The 15,229-nt window shown below is 44.8% G+C and overlaps 1 protein-coding gene across 4 annotated transcripts in view; it reads left to right on the forward strand.

Annotated features, from left to right (window-relative positions):
- The window catches only part of LOC138295834 (uncharacterized), a 1,330,477-nt gene that overhangs the window by 894,405 nt on the left and 420,843 nt on the right, over window positions 1-15,229 (forward strand). For all 4 annotated transcript variants that reach the window (XM_069234393.1, XM_069234396.1, XM_069234394.1 and 1 more), the window contains one exon: window positions 4,688-4,765. In XM_069234393.1, coding sequence (XP_069090494.1) covers window positions 4,688-4,765 — 78 coding nt within the window. The remainder of the gene's footprint in view (window positions 1-4,687; window positions 4,766-15,229) is intronic.

Consider the following 15,229-nt stretch of genomic DNA (forward strand, 5'->3'; position numbering starts at 1 on the left):
CACGAAGCTGCATGCCCACTGCAAGTGCGACTGCTTCCCCTTTAAGGTTACTTAAAATAATTGAGGATACTGTGGCAAAATTGCCCATCAATTGCATCCTCAAATCTAGGGCCAGGGCAGCCCCATATTCATCTTGAATTTGTTTCAGCACTTCCAGTAAATTGTCAAGTGTTGGTGTACCGTGTGCGGTTGTGTAGAGTGCGGCAAATACCATGCCCCAGGTATTACAGTTTTCTACTGTAGGGACCATCCCGAAAGGCAAGTACATCGTTAATATTCTATGTTTATCCTGAGGTCCCATATGGGGAAATACTGCCTCCAGCGTATTAATTTTCTGTGCTAACCCAAATGGAGTTTCCTCTCGTTTGGCGGGTACTTTACCCATAATCGAATGTACAGTCGCAGGATTTATACCTTGCATTACTGCATGTGGATGAGCTGGAGCAGCACGAGCTGGGTTTGTATTTAGTATTTGCATCACGAATTGTACTAATCGTCTATATATTGCAATTAACTCAATATATAAGCGACGAACCTCAGCTACTGCTAAATTTGCTACCGCAGGATGTGGTGTATAGGTGGCCAATAAAGGCCAGGTAGGACCATCATTACTTAGTGGACCTAACCTTACTGTGTTGGAAAATGGGTTATTGGTAAGGGCAGGTAAGTACCTACACTTAGCAATAGGCCACTAACCTCCACTTAGGTCCAGTTAGATCTCAGTAAATTAAACCCAGCTCAACCCTTGGTAGCTTGGCAACGAGGGACAAGGCTTAATTTAGGAGACAGAGTGGAAAGCATTCAAATATCACAAAACAGTAATTAAATAAAACACAGGAAACAGTTTAAAAATCAAAAATCAATTTATAAAAATAGGAAATATTTTTAGCTTTAAAATGACACCAAAATGAATAAATTCGGGTAAGGGGAACCGGAGATATGAATTTCTTGCTTTCTAGCGCATAGAAGCAACTAGCGCTCAAAGGGTTAAAAAAGGTCACACTGGAAAGGAACAAAGTCCAGAGTTCAGGCCACCCACGAGCTAACACTGTCACACTTAATTTCAGAAGTGTTTGATTCAGGAAAGTGGTCCACAGCACCAGCCAAGGGTTCAGAGGCTCTGGTGTGCCTCCTGGGGTCTGGGACTACAACTCCCACAATGCACCTCTCTCCAACTTATGGAGTTGCTCCTAACGTCTCCAAAATTCTGGATCTTCTTCCAGAAGTCCTTTTTGTGTCCTTGAAGTGTCCACAATTTGATCTAAGGTTCCAGAAGCTCTGAGTTGCTCCTTGGGAGTTGGGACTAGAATTCCCAGAATGCACCTGGTCAGACTCCTCAAATGGCCACAGGACGCTGGTCAGCCGGGCTTTGCTTGCAGGACTTGATGCAGGGGACTCTGGCCACCTCCTTTGTACCTGTAGCAAACAGGGAGTCCCTTCTTAAAGCAGTAGAAGACAGGTAAAGTCCTTTTAGTGGTGAAGTCCAAGTGTGCAGCTGTTGCAGTCCTCCAGAGTGCAGTGTCCAGGTGCAGGTCAGGGGTCCAGCAGGGCAGTCCTTCTTCTCCTGTAGTTCTTCCTTGTTGAATATGATAGGGATCTGAGATGTGTGTGCAGGTCTGCCAATTTTATCCCTGCTCCTGGGTGAAAAACAGGGGGGTCCTGGTTCTCCAATCAGGTACAGGGTCCTTCTCCCTTTGATGACCACTTCCTGGGAAGTGTGGCAAAAATCAATCCCAGGGAGCAACATTCCTCAAAAATCCATTGTGGCTGAAAGTGATTTTTGGAGGTTACATCTGGCTGAGCCCACCCACTGGTGTGGCTAAAAATCCTAAACACACCCCTCTCCTGCCCTCTCCTAATCTAATCAAGGGGCACCTAATTGTCTGGGTTTGCAGGATGTGGGGGTGTTGCTGGGTTGCTCCAAATGTCCTTCTCTGCCTTTGGAGACCAGTTTGGCAGCCCTCCCCCTTCCTGCCTCACCATCTGCTGAGGGGAGATCTCCTCCCACAGGCACATCTCTTTGTGTGGAGCCAGGCCACTTCACACATCATCAAGACAGCCTGGCCAGGCTGCCAGAGGCTGGCCAATGAGAGCACAGCAGCAAAAACACTGCAGGGCTGAAGTTGGCAACTTTTCAGGTAAAGTTTAAAACTCTTTACCTGGTCAAGTTATATTAAATCCCACAACTGGAAGTTGTGGGATTTATTATAACAATTAATTTGATACCAAACCTCTGGTATCTGTAACTTAAGGGGACTTTAAAAATTAAAATAAAGTCTCCCCATTCTAGCCTATGGAGGCCATTCACTACAATGAGGGTAAAACGAATTTGGCTGTTTTACCTCACCAGGGCCTATAAAACTATTTTTATAAGGTCCCTGCTTATATTTACATGGCACCCAGCCCTAGGGGCACGTAGGGCACACCTTAGGGGTGACGTATATGTAAAAATAAGGTTGTTTAAGACTTTGGAACTACTTTTAATTCCAAAGTTGAATTTGCATGTAACTTTAATTTAAAAGCAGCCAGCAAGGCAGGCCTGCCTTTAAAATGACACTGGGCACCTCAGCAGTGTACCTATGGGTGCACTACCTATGCTGGGGTCCCTAAACCTACATGTCCTACCAAATACTAGGGACTTATCGGTAGGTTGACTTAGCTAATTATAATAAGCCTAATTTGCATACTAAGTTTACACAGAGCACAGGCCCTGGGACTGGTTAGCAGTACCCAGGGCACCATCAGAATCAGGAAAACACCAGCAAAAAGTGGGAAATGGGGGCAAAAAGTTAGGGGGCCTCTGCAATCAGCCCTTTTCTCTCACATACTGGTAATATTGTGTGGGGTAGGGCGCCATCAAGCCAATTATTATGTCCTTGATAAGATAGAGGTATCTCTAAATATGCGTACACTCTGTATTGTCCAGGCGCATTTGAAGGTGTATATTGATGAAATGTATTTGTGTTCCCATCAACTGCTGGAAATGTGACCCAAGAGTACAAAAGTTCTGCTCTATAAGCTGCATGGGCGTCCACCACGAATGTGACTGGACCTCCCTGGGCTGTTAGGCCATTTGCTAGTAAGTGTGCTGTTAGAGGTTGTCTCATATTAACAGCTATTTGTACCTGTTGGGGATTCGCCATGTTAGTAACACTATGAGTTCAGAGAAGGCACACCAAAATGGTTTTTTTTCCTTTTAAATTTCAAGCTTGAACAACCGCCAGTTGTAGTAGGATTATCTACACAGTTGTGGTGGAAATCCTCAGTACCGCGGACGTCTCCGTATACAGTATTGAGGCATCATTGTATATAACGAGACAGAGATACTCCGGAGGGCACCAAAATTAGAGCCTGACCAACCGTTGGCGGTGCCATGTCGCGTAGGCTCTCATTATTCTAATGAGAGTACTGGATTTTGAACAGCAGAATCACCCGCGGTTTGGGAGACTAAGGGGGTTATTCCAACTTTGGAGGAGGTGGTAATCCGTCCCAAATGTGACGGATTTACCACCAGCCGTATTACGAGTTCCATAGGATATAATGGACTCGTAATACGGCTGGTGGTATATCCGTCACTTTACCGTCACTTTTGGGACGGATTACCACTTCCTCCAAAGTTGGAATAACCCCCTAAGTCTAACCCACTGCGGGTGACATCTGTCGATCCAATCCAGGTTTTGCTCCGGCTAACTAGCAGTGCCTCATCTCTACCCAAGGATAGGGATGACTGGGCAGCCGAGCGCATGACATAATTGGTTTCTCAGGGAAGCCGTGGTCACTCAGGTCTCATCCGTTTCTCTCAGTTACATTTAGTCTCATATATAAATGACAAACAGAGGCAGTATATGTTTCAATAATGATTTTAATAAAACAACTGCATCTTAGATAGAACAGAGTGCTGGCCTAGGCAAAAACAGTTAGATAAACAGAAAATAAAACAAGACCATAAAAGTGGCTATTGTAACAATATTAAAATGAAGCTGAATAAAATATATCTAGGTTAAGGTTCACAGCGGTTTGGCCTAGTGTGTTAAAATAACGTGCATGGAGCTACGGCTAAAATGGCTTCACAACACAAGAAAGACCACATTTTTTCAGCGTAGCCCTCCTTACACTGTAAGGAAACCCTACTATTGGTAATGTTTGGTGCCCTGAGTAAAGTCCTTAACCTGTATCGAATAATCTCCTTTTCCATCATCATGGGCCAGGGGAGACCACAAACAAGTTTCCTAAAAGGGAGCCTCTTCTACGGCAATGCAGTTTCACAAATAAATCTGATAAAGGCACAGTTTAGAACAAAGACAATCAGGTCAAGTAAAATACAGATTGGACTTCGTTGTAATGCAGGAAAAGAAAGACACATCCTACATATACCTCTCTCTTGGGTGAGGCATGCAAACATAATGGTTGCTAGAGACTGAACAGAAAGGTTGAGACTTGTATTTTTCTTCCCTTTCTTAAAGTGGCACGCATGGCAGCTAGTCTGTGGGATACGGAATTACCTTATTAAATAAGTATTATGAAAAGGGATGAATTGTTCAATTTATGTCATTAGAGAATTTGCTGTGTGATATGATGCACACTAGTATATCCCACCACGCAAAGCTTATATTTCAATGTTCAGATTTGCAGTAAGTGACATTTTTCAACATAGATTTAATTACAGAATGTGTTAACTTTTTTTCAGAGACATTTTGATGTGTACTGCTCTGGATAAAGAAAAGCCTGTTGAAGAAAAAAGCGGACAGGATGTATCAGTAGAAAAGTAAGAACTAAACACTTAAATAGGATATGAATGCTTGCTTTTTGATTAACTGCATATCAACAGGGACCTGCAACCGTTAGGACAAGGCGTTAGTTTCAGAATTTTGATCCAACCTTCTGGAGAATTACCCCCTTCTGCCAAGAAGACGAAGAAATGTTCCAAATTTAGGGTTCTGCTACCAAAGTGGCGATATGAACTTTTAAATCTGCCACTTCTGATGTAGAACGCTGGAAATTCTTCCACCAAAAATGTGTACCAAAAATGTACCTGGTATTCCCCAACATTGTAGTGACGTTCATTTTAACTGTATCAGAAATTGCTTACACTGTGCCCCTCTCTCCATCTCTCCGTTTCCATGATGGTCTTTGACTGAGACTTAGTGGAGCATTAGGTAAGCGGTTGGCACATCATCCTTTCCAAAGTTACCTCTTTTCCTCAGTACACCTGATGCCGGAACCAGAGATGTTTCTGCAGCACCATCTGAACAAGACAGTTGTGCTTTTTGAGGTTTGTAGCAAAACTCAATAGTTTTATAGCAGATACTGTTTTATCACCCTTATCCGAATTAGGGCTACATGTATCCAAGTTTTTTTGTGTCGCAAAACCGTATGTTGCATAGTGTCAATGACACTATTTGCGACTCACAAGGGGGTCGCAAATTCCCACCTCATGACTATTCATTAGGCATGTCGCAATTTGCGACCCCCTTAGGAATGGGACCCCTCACAGGGATGATGGCCTGCTGGAGACAGCAGACCACCATGTCTGTGATTGCTTGTAAATAAAACAGTTTTTTTGTTTTGAAATGCAGCGCGTTTTCCTTAACCCCTTTAGTGCGGGCGTCGGCCAGTGGCCGACGCCCGCACTACCTCCCTGGTGCGGGTCATGACCAGTGGCCGACACCGGGGAGGGGGTTTGAAAATCCTCGGGTGCGTCGCAGCCGATGATTTTCTTTTTTTCTTTTTTTAATCCCTGGGAGACACCGAAGAGCTTCTGTGTCTCCCCCCGCCCCCCACCCGCCCCTTCGTGACGTCAGCGTGCCGCGAGGTGCGCTGATGTCACACTGTTGTTTTCCCCATAGGAGCAGGAAGCGGCCGTAGGGCCGCTTCCTGCTTCGATGGGGAAAACGGCCCCAAACGGCCTTCCCCACGTTCGGGAAGGCCTCGTATGAAAGGGGAGACTCTCCCCTTTCATACGAGGCCTTCCTGAACGCGTTTCCTGGCCCCCGATAGCAGCACAAATGCCACTAGATGCAAGGGATTTCACTTGGGGGGGTCGGCCCCCCTAGGAAAACAGGCCGGCCCCCCTCCAGGGGCCATATTTTTAAAATTTTATGTTGGGGCCCCCTGGGGGGGGCACGATCGTGCACGATCGCGCCAACCCCAGGGGCTAATTTAAAAAAATATAAAAATAAGGACATTAACAGGGGGTTGCCCATAGGCTGGGCGAACCCCTGTGGGGCCATATTTTTCATTTTTGATGTTGGGGCCCCCTGGGGGGGAGTACAATCGCGCCACACCCAGGGGCTACTTTAAAAAAAAAAATTAAAAAAAAAAAACGAAATTGACAGGGGGTCGCCCATAGGCAGGGTGACCCCCTGTGGGGGCAATTTATTTTTAGTAGTTGTAGGGTTTCCCTGGGGGCCATTTTGGCCCCATGGAAACCCTACAACTACCACAAAAAAAATACATATATCTATATCCATGTAGATAGATATGTCTATATACATGGATATATCTATAGAGAGATCTATATATTTATACATATATATATATATATATACATATATATATATATATGTGTGTATATATAGATATATCCATGTAGATAGTTATATCTATATGGAGATCTATATATATATATACATATATATATATAAGTTCCAAAACAATTTCTCCACTGGAGCCCAATCTCAACAGGGCGGCCTCGGCGCTGCGGGGATGGAGCACCCACGCTAATATTCCAAACCAATTTCTCCTCACGAAGAAAGATGCCGTACGCCTGTTGCTGGCAGCAGTTGTGGCATTTTATTCATCACATAAACTGCAGAAACCGATGTAATTTTCTTTCATTTCCTGATGTGTTTCGGCTTGACCATAAGCCTTAATCATAGGTGCCTGGTTTCAGTTTGAGTTTCAGTTTGAAAATGACCACATGGTGAGACTGATTACCCATATACTGTATACTATGTTCTTAAAGACACATAAACTTATTGCAGTCTTAGCTCTCAAAAGCATTCAAAATACATTTCCTTAACTTTTATAGTGTCATTATCTTTTGTTCTTAATACACAATTTGCTGCAGATAAAAATTTATATTATGCCATTGCAGAGATATAATAACATCATCCCGTCGACTGCTTGCAAGTTATATGCCAGTGATAGAGTAGCATTCCTTCATAGCCGTCTCAATTAAAATCTGTATTTTAAGTAAATAGCTGAGTACGTTTGTAAAGTCAGCCACTACCTGCGCTATAATACAAATGAAATGTATGTGCAGGGTGGGGGGTGGCTATGGAGAGAGAAGAGCACGTTTGCTGGGTGGTAATGAGGGAATCTGAGGAGGAGGACATGGGAGTGGGAGCACCAATAATGATTGTTGGACTGGGCGAAGGAGGTGCTAAAGACTGTGACAAATGGTATGTGACAAGGTGTTTGAGTGTCTTGAAAGAACGTGCTGATTGAGGGAAGAAGCGCAGGTAAGGTAGCCTCTACTGTTGCACGTATCACACACACACACACCAGCAATTTTGTGACTGTCTATGTAGGCTAGTGTTTTAGAGCAACAGTTTAGCCAATAGCAGAGATGGCATATTGATGGATGACTGCTGCTGACGTCACTCTGGTTATAGAGGACAGCTCTGACATAGGATCAGAGACGAAGACAGCAGATACTGAGACAGCATCCGAGGGATAGGACAATGGTGAAGACTCTGGTAGTGATTTTTCAGTTGGAGGAGTCCCATTGGATAACTCCTTCCAGTAAATTGTGAGGGAGGTAATGAGGGCAGTCCTGTTGTCCCTTCACAAGCACAGTCTGTGCAACAGGGCAATAGTGGGTTAGCCCAACCCAGAGAGCAGGTGAATGCGGGGGCAAACACAGAGAGGGTGCTCTCTTGGGAGCTCCCCAATTTAGTTCAGCCCCGAATTCCACTGCCCAAATTGTATTGTGGATACATCAAAAATTATCTATCACAAAACAAACTGGTTTTGTAAGGCAGGCACCTGTGTTTTTGGTCCTGGGTTCGGCGGCTATATAGGGAAACATACTAAACCCAAACATTTCTGGAAACTAGACATCTGGGGGAGTCCACAGAGGTGTGACTTGTGTGGATTCCCCAAAGTTTTCCTACCCAGAATACCCTGCAAAGCTGAAATGTTGAATAAAAACTCTATTTTTTTTGCATTTCTGTCACACAAACTACAGGAATATGCAGCGATCCACAAAATTCATACCACCCAGTGATTCCTCACCTGTCCTGATAAAAACACTACCCCACTTGAGTGCCTATACCTAGTGCCTGCGTAAGGAATGGATCACCCCAGGGTCAACAGTTGCCTCATGCAAGTACCAACATTGACCGTTGTGTGATCTATTCCTGTCGTGGGCACTAGGCCTACCCACACAAGTGAGGTACCATTTTTATCGGGAGACTTGGGGGAATGTTGGGTGGAAGGACATTTGTGACTCCTCTCAGATTCCAGAAATTTCTGTCACCGAAATGTGAGGAAAAAGTGTTTTTTTGGCCACATTTTGAGGTTTGCAAAGGATTCTGGATAACAGAACCTGATCAGAGCCCCACAAGTCACCCTAACGTGGATTCCCCTAGGTGTCTAGTTTTCAAAACTGTGCAGGTTTGCTAGGTTTCCCTAGGTGCCTGCTGAGCTAGAGGCCAAAATCCACAGCTAGGCACTTTGCAAAAAACAGCTCTGTTTTCGTTGTCAAAATGTGATGTGTCCATGTTGTGTTTTGGGGCATTTCCTGTCGCGGGCACTAGGCCTACCCCCACAAGTGAGGTATCATTTTTATCAGGAGACTGGGGGAACACTGGGTGGGAGGAAATGTGTGGCTCCTCTCAGATTCCAGAACTTTCTGTAACCGAAATATGAGGAAAAGGTGTTTTTTGGCCACATTTTGAGGTTTGCAAAGGATTCTGGGTAACAGAACCTGATCAGAGCCCCACAAGTCACTCCATCTCGGATATCCCTAGGTGTCTAGTTTTCAAAACTGTGCAGGTTTGCTAGGTTTCCCTAGGTGCCTGCTGAGCATGAGGCCAAAATCCACAGCTAAGCACTTTGCAAAAAACACATCAGATTTCAATGTAAAAATGTGATGTGTCCATGTTGCCTTTCCTGTCGCGTGCATTAGACCTACCCTCGCAAGTGAGGTACCATTTTTATCGGAAGACTTGGGGAAACACAGAATAGCACAACAAGTGTTATTGCCCCTTGTCTTTCTCTCCATTTTTTCCTTCCAAATGTAAGACAGTGTGTAAAAAAGACGTCTCTTTGAGAAATGGCCTGTAATTCACATGCTAGTATGGGCACCCCGGAATTCAGAGATGGGCAAATAACCACTGCTGCTCAATACCTTATCTTATGCCCATTTTGGAAATACAAAGGTTTTCTTGATACCTATTTTTGACTCTTTATATTTCAGCAAATGAATTGCTGTATACCCGGTATAGAATGAAAACCCATTGCAAGGTGCAGCTCATTTATTGGCTCTGGGTACCTAGGGATCTTGATGAACCTACAAGCCATATATATCACTGCAACCAGAAGAGTCCAGCACATGTAACGGTATATTGCTTTAAAACATCTGACATTGCAGGAAAAAGTGACAGAGTAAAACGCTGAGAAAAATGGCTGTTTTTTAGCTCAATTTCAATTAAAAAAAAATCAGCTGTTATTTTCTGTAGAAAACCTTGTAGGATCTACACAAATGACCCCTTGCTGCATTCAGAATGTTGTCTACTTTTCAGAAATGCTTAGCTTTTTGGGATCCAGTATTGGTTTCACACCCATTCCTGTCACTAACTGGAAGGAAGCTGAAAGCACCAAAAATAGTAAAAATGGGGTATGTCCCAGTAAAATGCCAAAATTGGTTGAAAAATGTGGTTTTCTGATTCAAGTCTGCCTGTTACTAAAAGCTGGGAAGATAGTGATTTTAGCACCACAAACCTTTTGTTGATGCCATTTTCAGGGAAATAACCACAAGCCTTCTTTGGCAGCCCTTTTTTCCCATTTTTTGAAAAAAACTAAATTTTATGTGTATTTTGGCTAATTTCTTCGTCTCCTCCAGGGGAACCCAGAAACTCTGGGTACCTTTAGAATCCCTAGGATGTTGGAAAAAAAGGACGCAAAGTTGTCGTGGATAGCTTATGTGGATAAAAAGTTATGAAGGCCTAAGCGCGAACTACCCCAAATAGCCAAAAAAGGGCTCAGCACTGAGGGGACAAGGCCCAGCAGCTAAGAGGTTAAAGGAAAACGAGATGCATTCCAAAAATGAAAAAATGAAACGTTTTCATTTCATTTTTTCAGGGCAGGCAGTGGTCCATAGGACCACTGCCTGCTCTGAAAAAATGTTTTTACTGCCATTCACAAAGAGGAAAGGGTCCCCAAGGGTTTGCTAATGATTTAGCACCAGTGTGACACTGGTGCCAATTGCGATTGTTTTGCGACCGCATTCGCAGTCACAAAACAATCATGCATGGGACTGTGAGTCGCAATTAGGAAGGGAACACCCCTTCCTAATTGCGACTCGCAGTCCCTTTTTGCGATTCGGTAAATAGTTTACCGAATCGTAAAACTGGTTTGTCAAATGGCCCGATTCGCCGTTTGCGATGTGCAAAAGGCTACGTACATGTGGCCCTTAGTTCCTTAGATTTCTTGGCATTATAAGCTGCATTTTGTGCTCTGTGAACTGTGTAAGAGACAAGATGAGTTGAAGATTCAAAGAGCTGACAGTTTCTGCTACTTGTAGCCATTGCTGCAACTTGTAGTAACAGCCGATGTCATCGGGAAAAGGCTCATGGCAATCAGTTGTGAAAGAATGAAATCTGACTACTTTGTCACACTAACATGAACAAGCATTTAGAAAACCAATATGCATCTATGCAGACATACTTAAAAGTCATAGATAGCCATGCACACACAGATCAACACAGTGGAATAGACGGACATAAGAACAGACAGAGGGATGAATGGTCTGATGGTACAACATATAGGTTTCATGATCATTTGCTCTTTAGCCTCTATAGTAAGGACCATGAGATTGTAATAGGAGTGAAGAGTGGAATGTCAATTTTCATTCAACCTCTACAAAATTACTTCTAACTGGTTAGGAAATACTCCATCCTCTAAGCACAACTGATCCTTATCCCTTCTGAACTGATCTGCTTCGGGTAAGAATACAGTGCCATCTGCTGCATTCATCTAATGCTTTTGTGACATTATCATTTAATGATTTACCAGCAGTCCCAATACTCCAACTCTTTATATCATGAGTAGGTTCAGCTGCCTAAGTTAAAAAATGTGAACCCGTACTACTCCAGTTGTTCTTAAAAAGAACCACCTCTGCCTAGAAACTATGAGTCAACTGCTAAAGCAGCAAGCAGACAGAGATCAAAGCTGAGCATGCAGCAGGGAGGGTCTAAAGGACTGGGCTAAGTAAATAGTAATGGATTTACTGGTAAGCAATCAAAGCATTACCTCCACATTGCTTCATCATCGCAGTCCTTAGCTTATGAAGATGTACCAAAGGAGGTAGGACCAGCATTGATTTCCAACTAAGGTAGCCAGTCATTACACCAAGGAGACAAGACCAAACACAAAAGCTCACCAAAGCTCCAAGTGCCAGTGTCAATGGCAAGTCAAATCAACAAGCACTACAAGCCAAAAAGGCAGACAGCAATCAATCAATCAATCAATCATTACATTTATAAAGCGCACTATGTACCCGTCAGGGTTTCGAGGCGCTGGGGGGGGGGGGGATGAGCTGTTAGCGGTCGAAAAGCCAGGTCTTGAGGAGTCTCCTGAAGGTGAGGAGGTCCTGGGTCTGGCGTAGTGAGGTGGGGAGAGAGTTCCAGGTCTTGGCGGCGAGGAAGGAGAAGGATCTGCCGCCGGAGGTCTTGCGCTGGATCCTGGGGACGATGGCGAGGGCGAGATTGGCAGAGCGGAGTTGACGAGTGGGGCGTAAAAGTTGAGTCTGGAGTTGAGGTAGGTAAGTCCGGTGTTGTGTAGAGCCTTGTGAGCGTGGGTGAGGAGTTTAAAGGTGATCCTCTTGTCCACGGGGAGCCAGTGGAGGTCCTTCAGGTGAGGGGAGATGTGACATTGGCGGGGTATGTCGAGGATCAGGCGGGCGGATGCATTTTGGATACGCTGGAGTCGTTTGATGTCTTTTGTTGGGATGCCAGCAAAACCGATGCTCTGAAAAGCTATGGGACACAAATGAGGACACATCCATAAAAGTGACCAACAAGAGGCCTCAAGAGAGCCAAAGAAGGCAAAGGCAGCAGTACTAGCACAGCGAGTGATGCAGAGAAGAAGTCAAAAGGGACTAAAAGACACCAGCACAAAGACCATCCAACAAAGCAGGGACTACCCATCTCAAGCGAAATTGAGAACCCACCACAGAGAATCAGTGGGTAGGCAGAAGCCATGCAAACAGTAACCTGCAAGGAGCAGGCCTTTCTCAGAAGAGGAAAACACTGCCCAGGGGAACATCATGCCAGGTTAAAAAAATCTCAAGAAGGCCCTATAGGTTGTACACCTTACACAAAGTCCAAGACACAGCATGCCTTAGAACTGAACAAGCCTAGAATATATACATGACATGCACTAAAGTGCACCTACCCACACCAGAAAAAACAAGGTGACCGAGCGAGCAGAAGATGTCCAGTATGTAAGATAACTAGGCAAAGAAATACTAGAGAACATGCAGCAAGCAACCAAATAGCCAAAGCCAAGAGCATATGCAGGTCCTGCCCAGTACCCAAACGGGAAAATCAAAGTATGTGACTCGACCCACACCCAAAAAGGGAGAGGGAGCCCATCGCCTCTCAAGAGGGTATGCAAAAGCAGGTAAAGCAGGCCCAGGAAAGGGCATGCTTGCACCCCAATAAGGTGCATAAGAGGAGAAATTACATAAATTCCGAGCCAACATGCTCAACAAGAAAGGGCACAGTAACCAGGAGAAGTGCTTCCAGGTTATGAAGACCAGCAAGCACCCAGGGAGTGAGGGGGGCACCCGGTACAGGACAAAAGCACCACTGCCCTGCCAGTAAAGTGAGGTCCCAAAAAGAAGCACATTGAGCAGTCCACCGTCTGACCCCATGCCAACCAAGCAAGACGTGAAAAAAAAATCGAGAAAAGATACAGGAGCCTCACCGGGAGAACCAAAGCCAAACCAGGGAGGCCACAGTACCCAACGTCTCCCTGCATCGACAAAGCAACACAAAATTGACCATGGAGGTGTTAGCGCGTCGGTCCTTAATGAGTGAACTTCCAAGGGGACGCATATAGGTTAATGAACCTTTTGATTAGTTTAGGGTGTTCTTACCATAGTTTAATTACAGAGACAATAATCAACGCGCAATAATCAATAATCGTTAGTCAAATCAACAATCAATGGAGTCAGTAAATTTCCACACACCATGACTCTTTAGCCATGTACAACCACACATTTAAATATAATTTTAGTAAGTTTATTTCCTTTAGGTTAACAATACTAAGTCAGGAATCTTAATCATCAACTTCAAATCAAACAATTTTAATAATGCTTGTTAATCAGCAAGTCGCAGAAAACATGATCTAATCAAAGCTTGAATCAAAAGACGTTCTAAGATATCAACACAAAACATTAGTAAAACCCATTTCAGCAAAGCTATGATGTCCATCAAGTTCAGCAAAATAGTTTCTCAATCATTTGTCTCTGTATATTCATTAGTCGTCATATGAATAACCTCAACTAACCCAGATTAGCATTGGCATGTGGGGCTTCATGCAAAACAATTTAGAACACAAATTTGGAAAAACATCTACCTAGAGAAAGTATTAGACAGCACAGTTGGTACCTAGAAAGAAAAGTCATAAAAATGCAATTCAGTCATTGTCATATCTACCTATCCACGTTATGGGTCAGCAAGCAGAATAAGTCTTCGTCCTCGGGTCATCAATCGATCAGCAACACATCGGGCTCTCAGTCAGAGAGTATGAGCCCAATGACAGAATCTTGAATCTCTTCTTCTCCCAAATATTGCCTCACAAATCAGAATAAGGTGGTCATTACAACCCTGGCGGTTGGTGTTAAAGCGGCGGTAAAAAAATTCCAATTACGACCGTGGCGGAAACCGCCAACATAGACAGTCACTTTAACACTCCGACCTCCACGGCGGTACAAACAAACAGCGCTGCGGTGACCGCCAACAGACAAGCGGGAGACAATGTACCGCCCACACTATTATGACAGGCCAATCTGCCACCTTTTCCGGGGCGGATTCACCGCGGATAAAAATACGGCGGAAACAGGAATCCCAAAGGGAAAACGCTCACCTCTACACACCCCACGAGGACCGAGGAAGCCATGGATCCAGAACTCCAAATTCTCCCTGCAATAGTCTTCCTGCTCCTCTACCAGGAGCACGAACGCCAGCGGCGAAGACCACGGTGAGTACAGAACCTACGACACAGGGGAGGGGGGAGGGAAAGGAGAGTGACACACACACGCAACACGCAACACCCCCACCCTTACCCACTACAACACACACACTAATGCAAATCAAGACATCATAGTTACACCCCCTGGAAGAATGCAAAGACAATAGAAAATGAGTGTAACCATTGTAATATATTAAAAGCAAGTAGGCAGAAATAAATATATACACCATGTACAAAAGATATTCCAAGCATAGTAGTCCAGGTAATGCTCTAAGAAAGTCCGTGGAACACGGTATGGGCGAGGCCCACACAAGATCCCCGACAATGACGGAGAGAACACTGCAGGGGCATCAAAGAGCAACTAACCAGGCACCTCAGGGGGAGGGAAAGGGGGGGCACCTCAGCCGCTTGAGTGCACGACGCCAAATCCATGAGGGGGCCACATGCCCACTGTTCCATCCTGGGGAGTGCAAAGCCACAGTCTCTCAAGTCTCTACAGTGGGTGGGTTGCCCACTGTTCAATCCCAGTGAGGAATCCCAGGACAAGGGGAGAGGAACGCTACAATGAGGCCCATGGGCGAACTAGGAGGGTGATCGAGCGGACCTTTGGCCTCTTGAAGGCCAGGTTCCGGTGCCTCCATATGACAGGTGGATCCCTATTCTACTCACCAAAGAAGGTGTGCCAGATCATCGTGGCCTGCTGTATGCTTCACAACTTGGCTTTGCGATGACAGGTGCCTTTTCTGTAGGAGGATGGTCCAGATGGCGGTGTTGTTGCAGCTGTGGAGCCTGCGGACAGTGAAGA

This window comes from Pleurodeles waltl, chromosome 5 (assembly GCF_031143425.1).
Source record: "Pleurodeles waltl isolate 20211129_DDA chromosome 5, aPleWal1.hap1.20221129, whole genome shotgun sequence".
NCBI lineage: Eukaryota > Metazoa > Chordata > Amphibia > Caudata > Salamandridae > Pleurodeles > Pleurodeles waltl.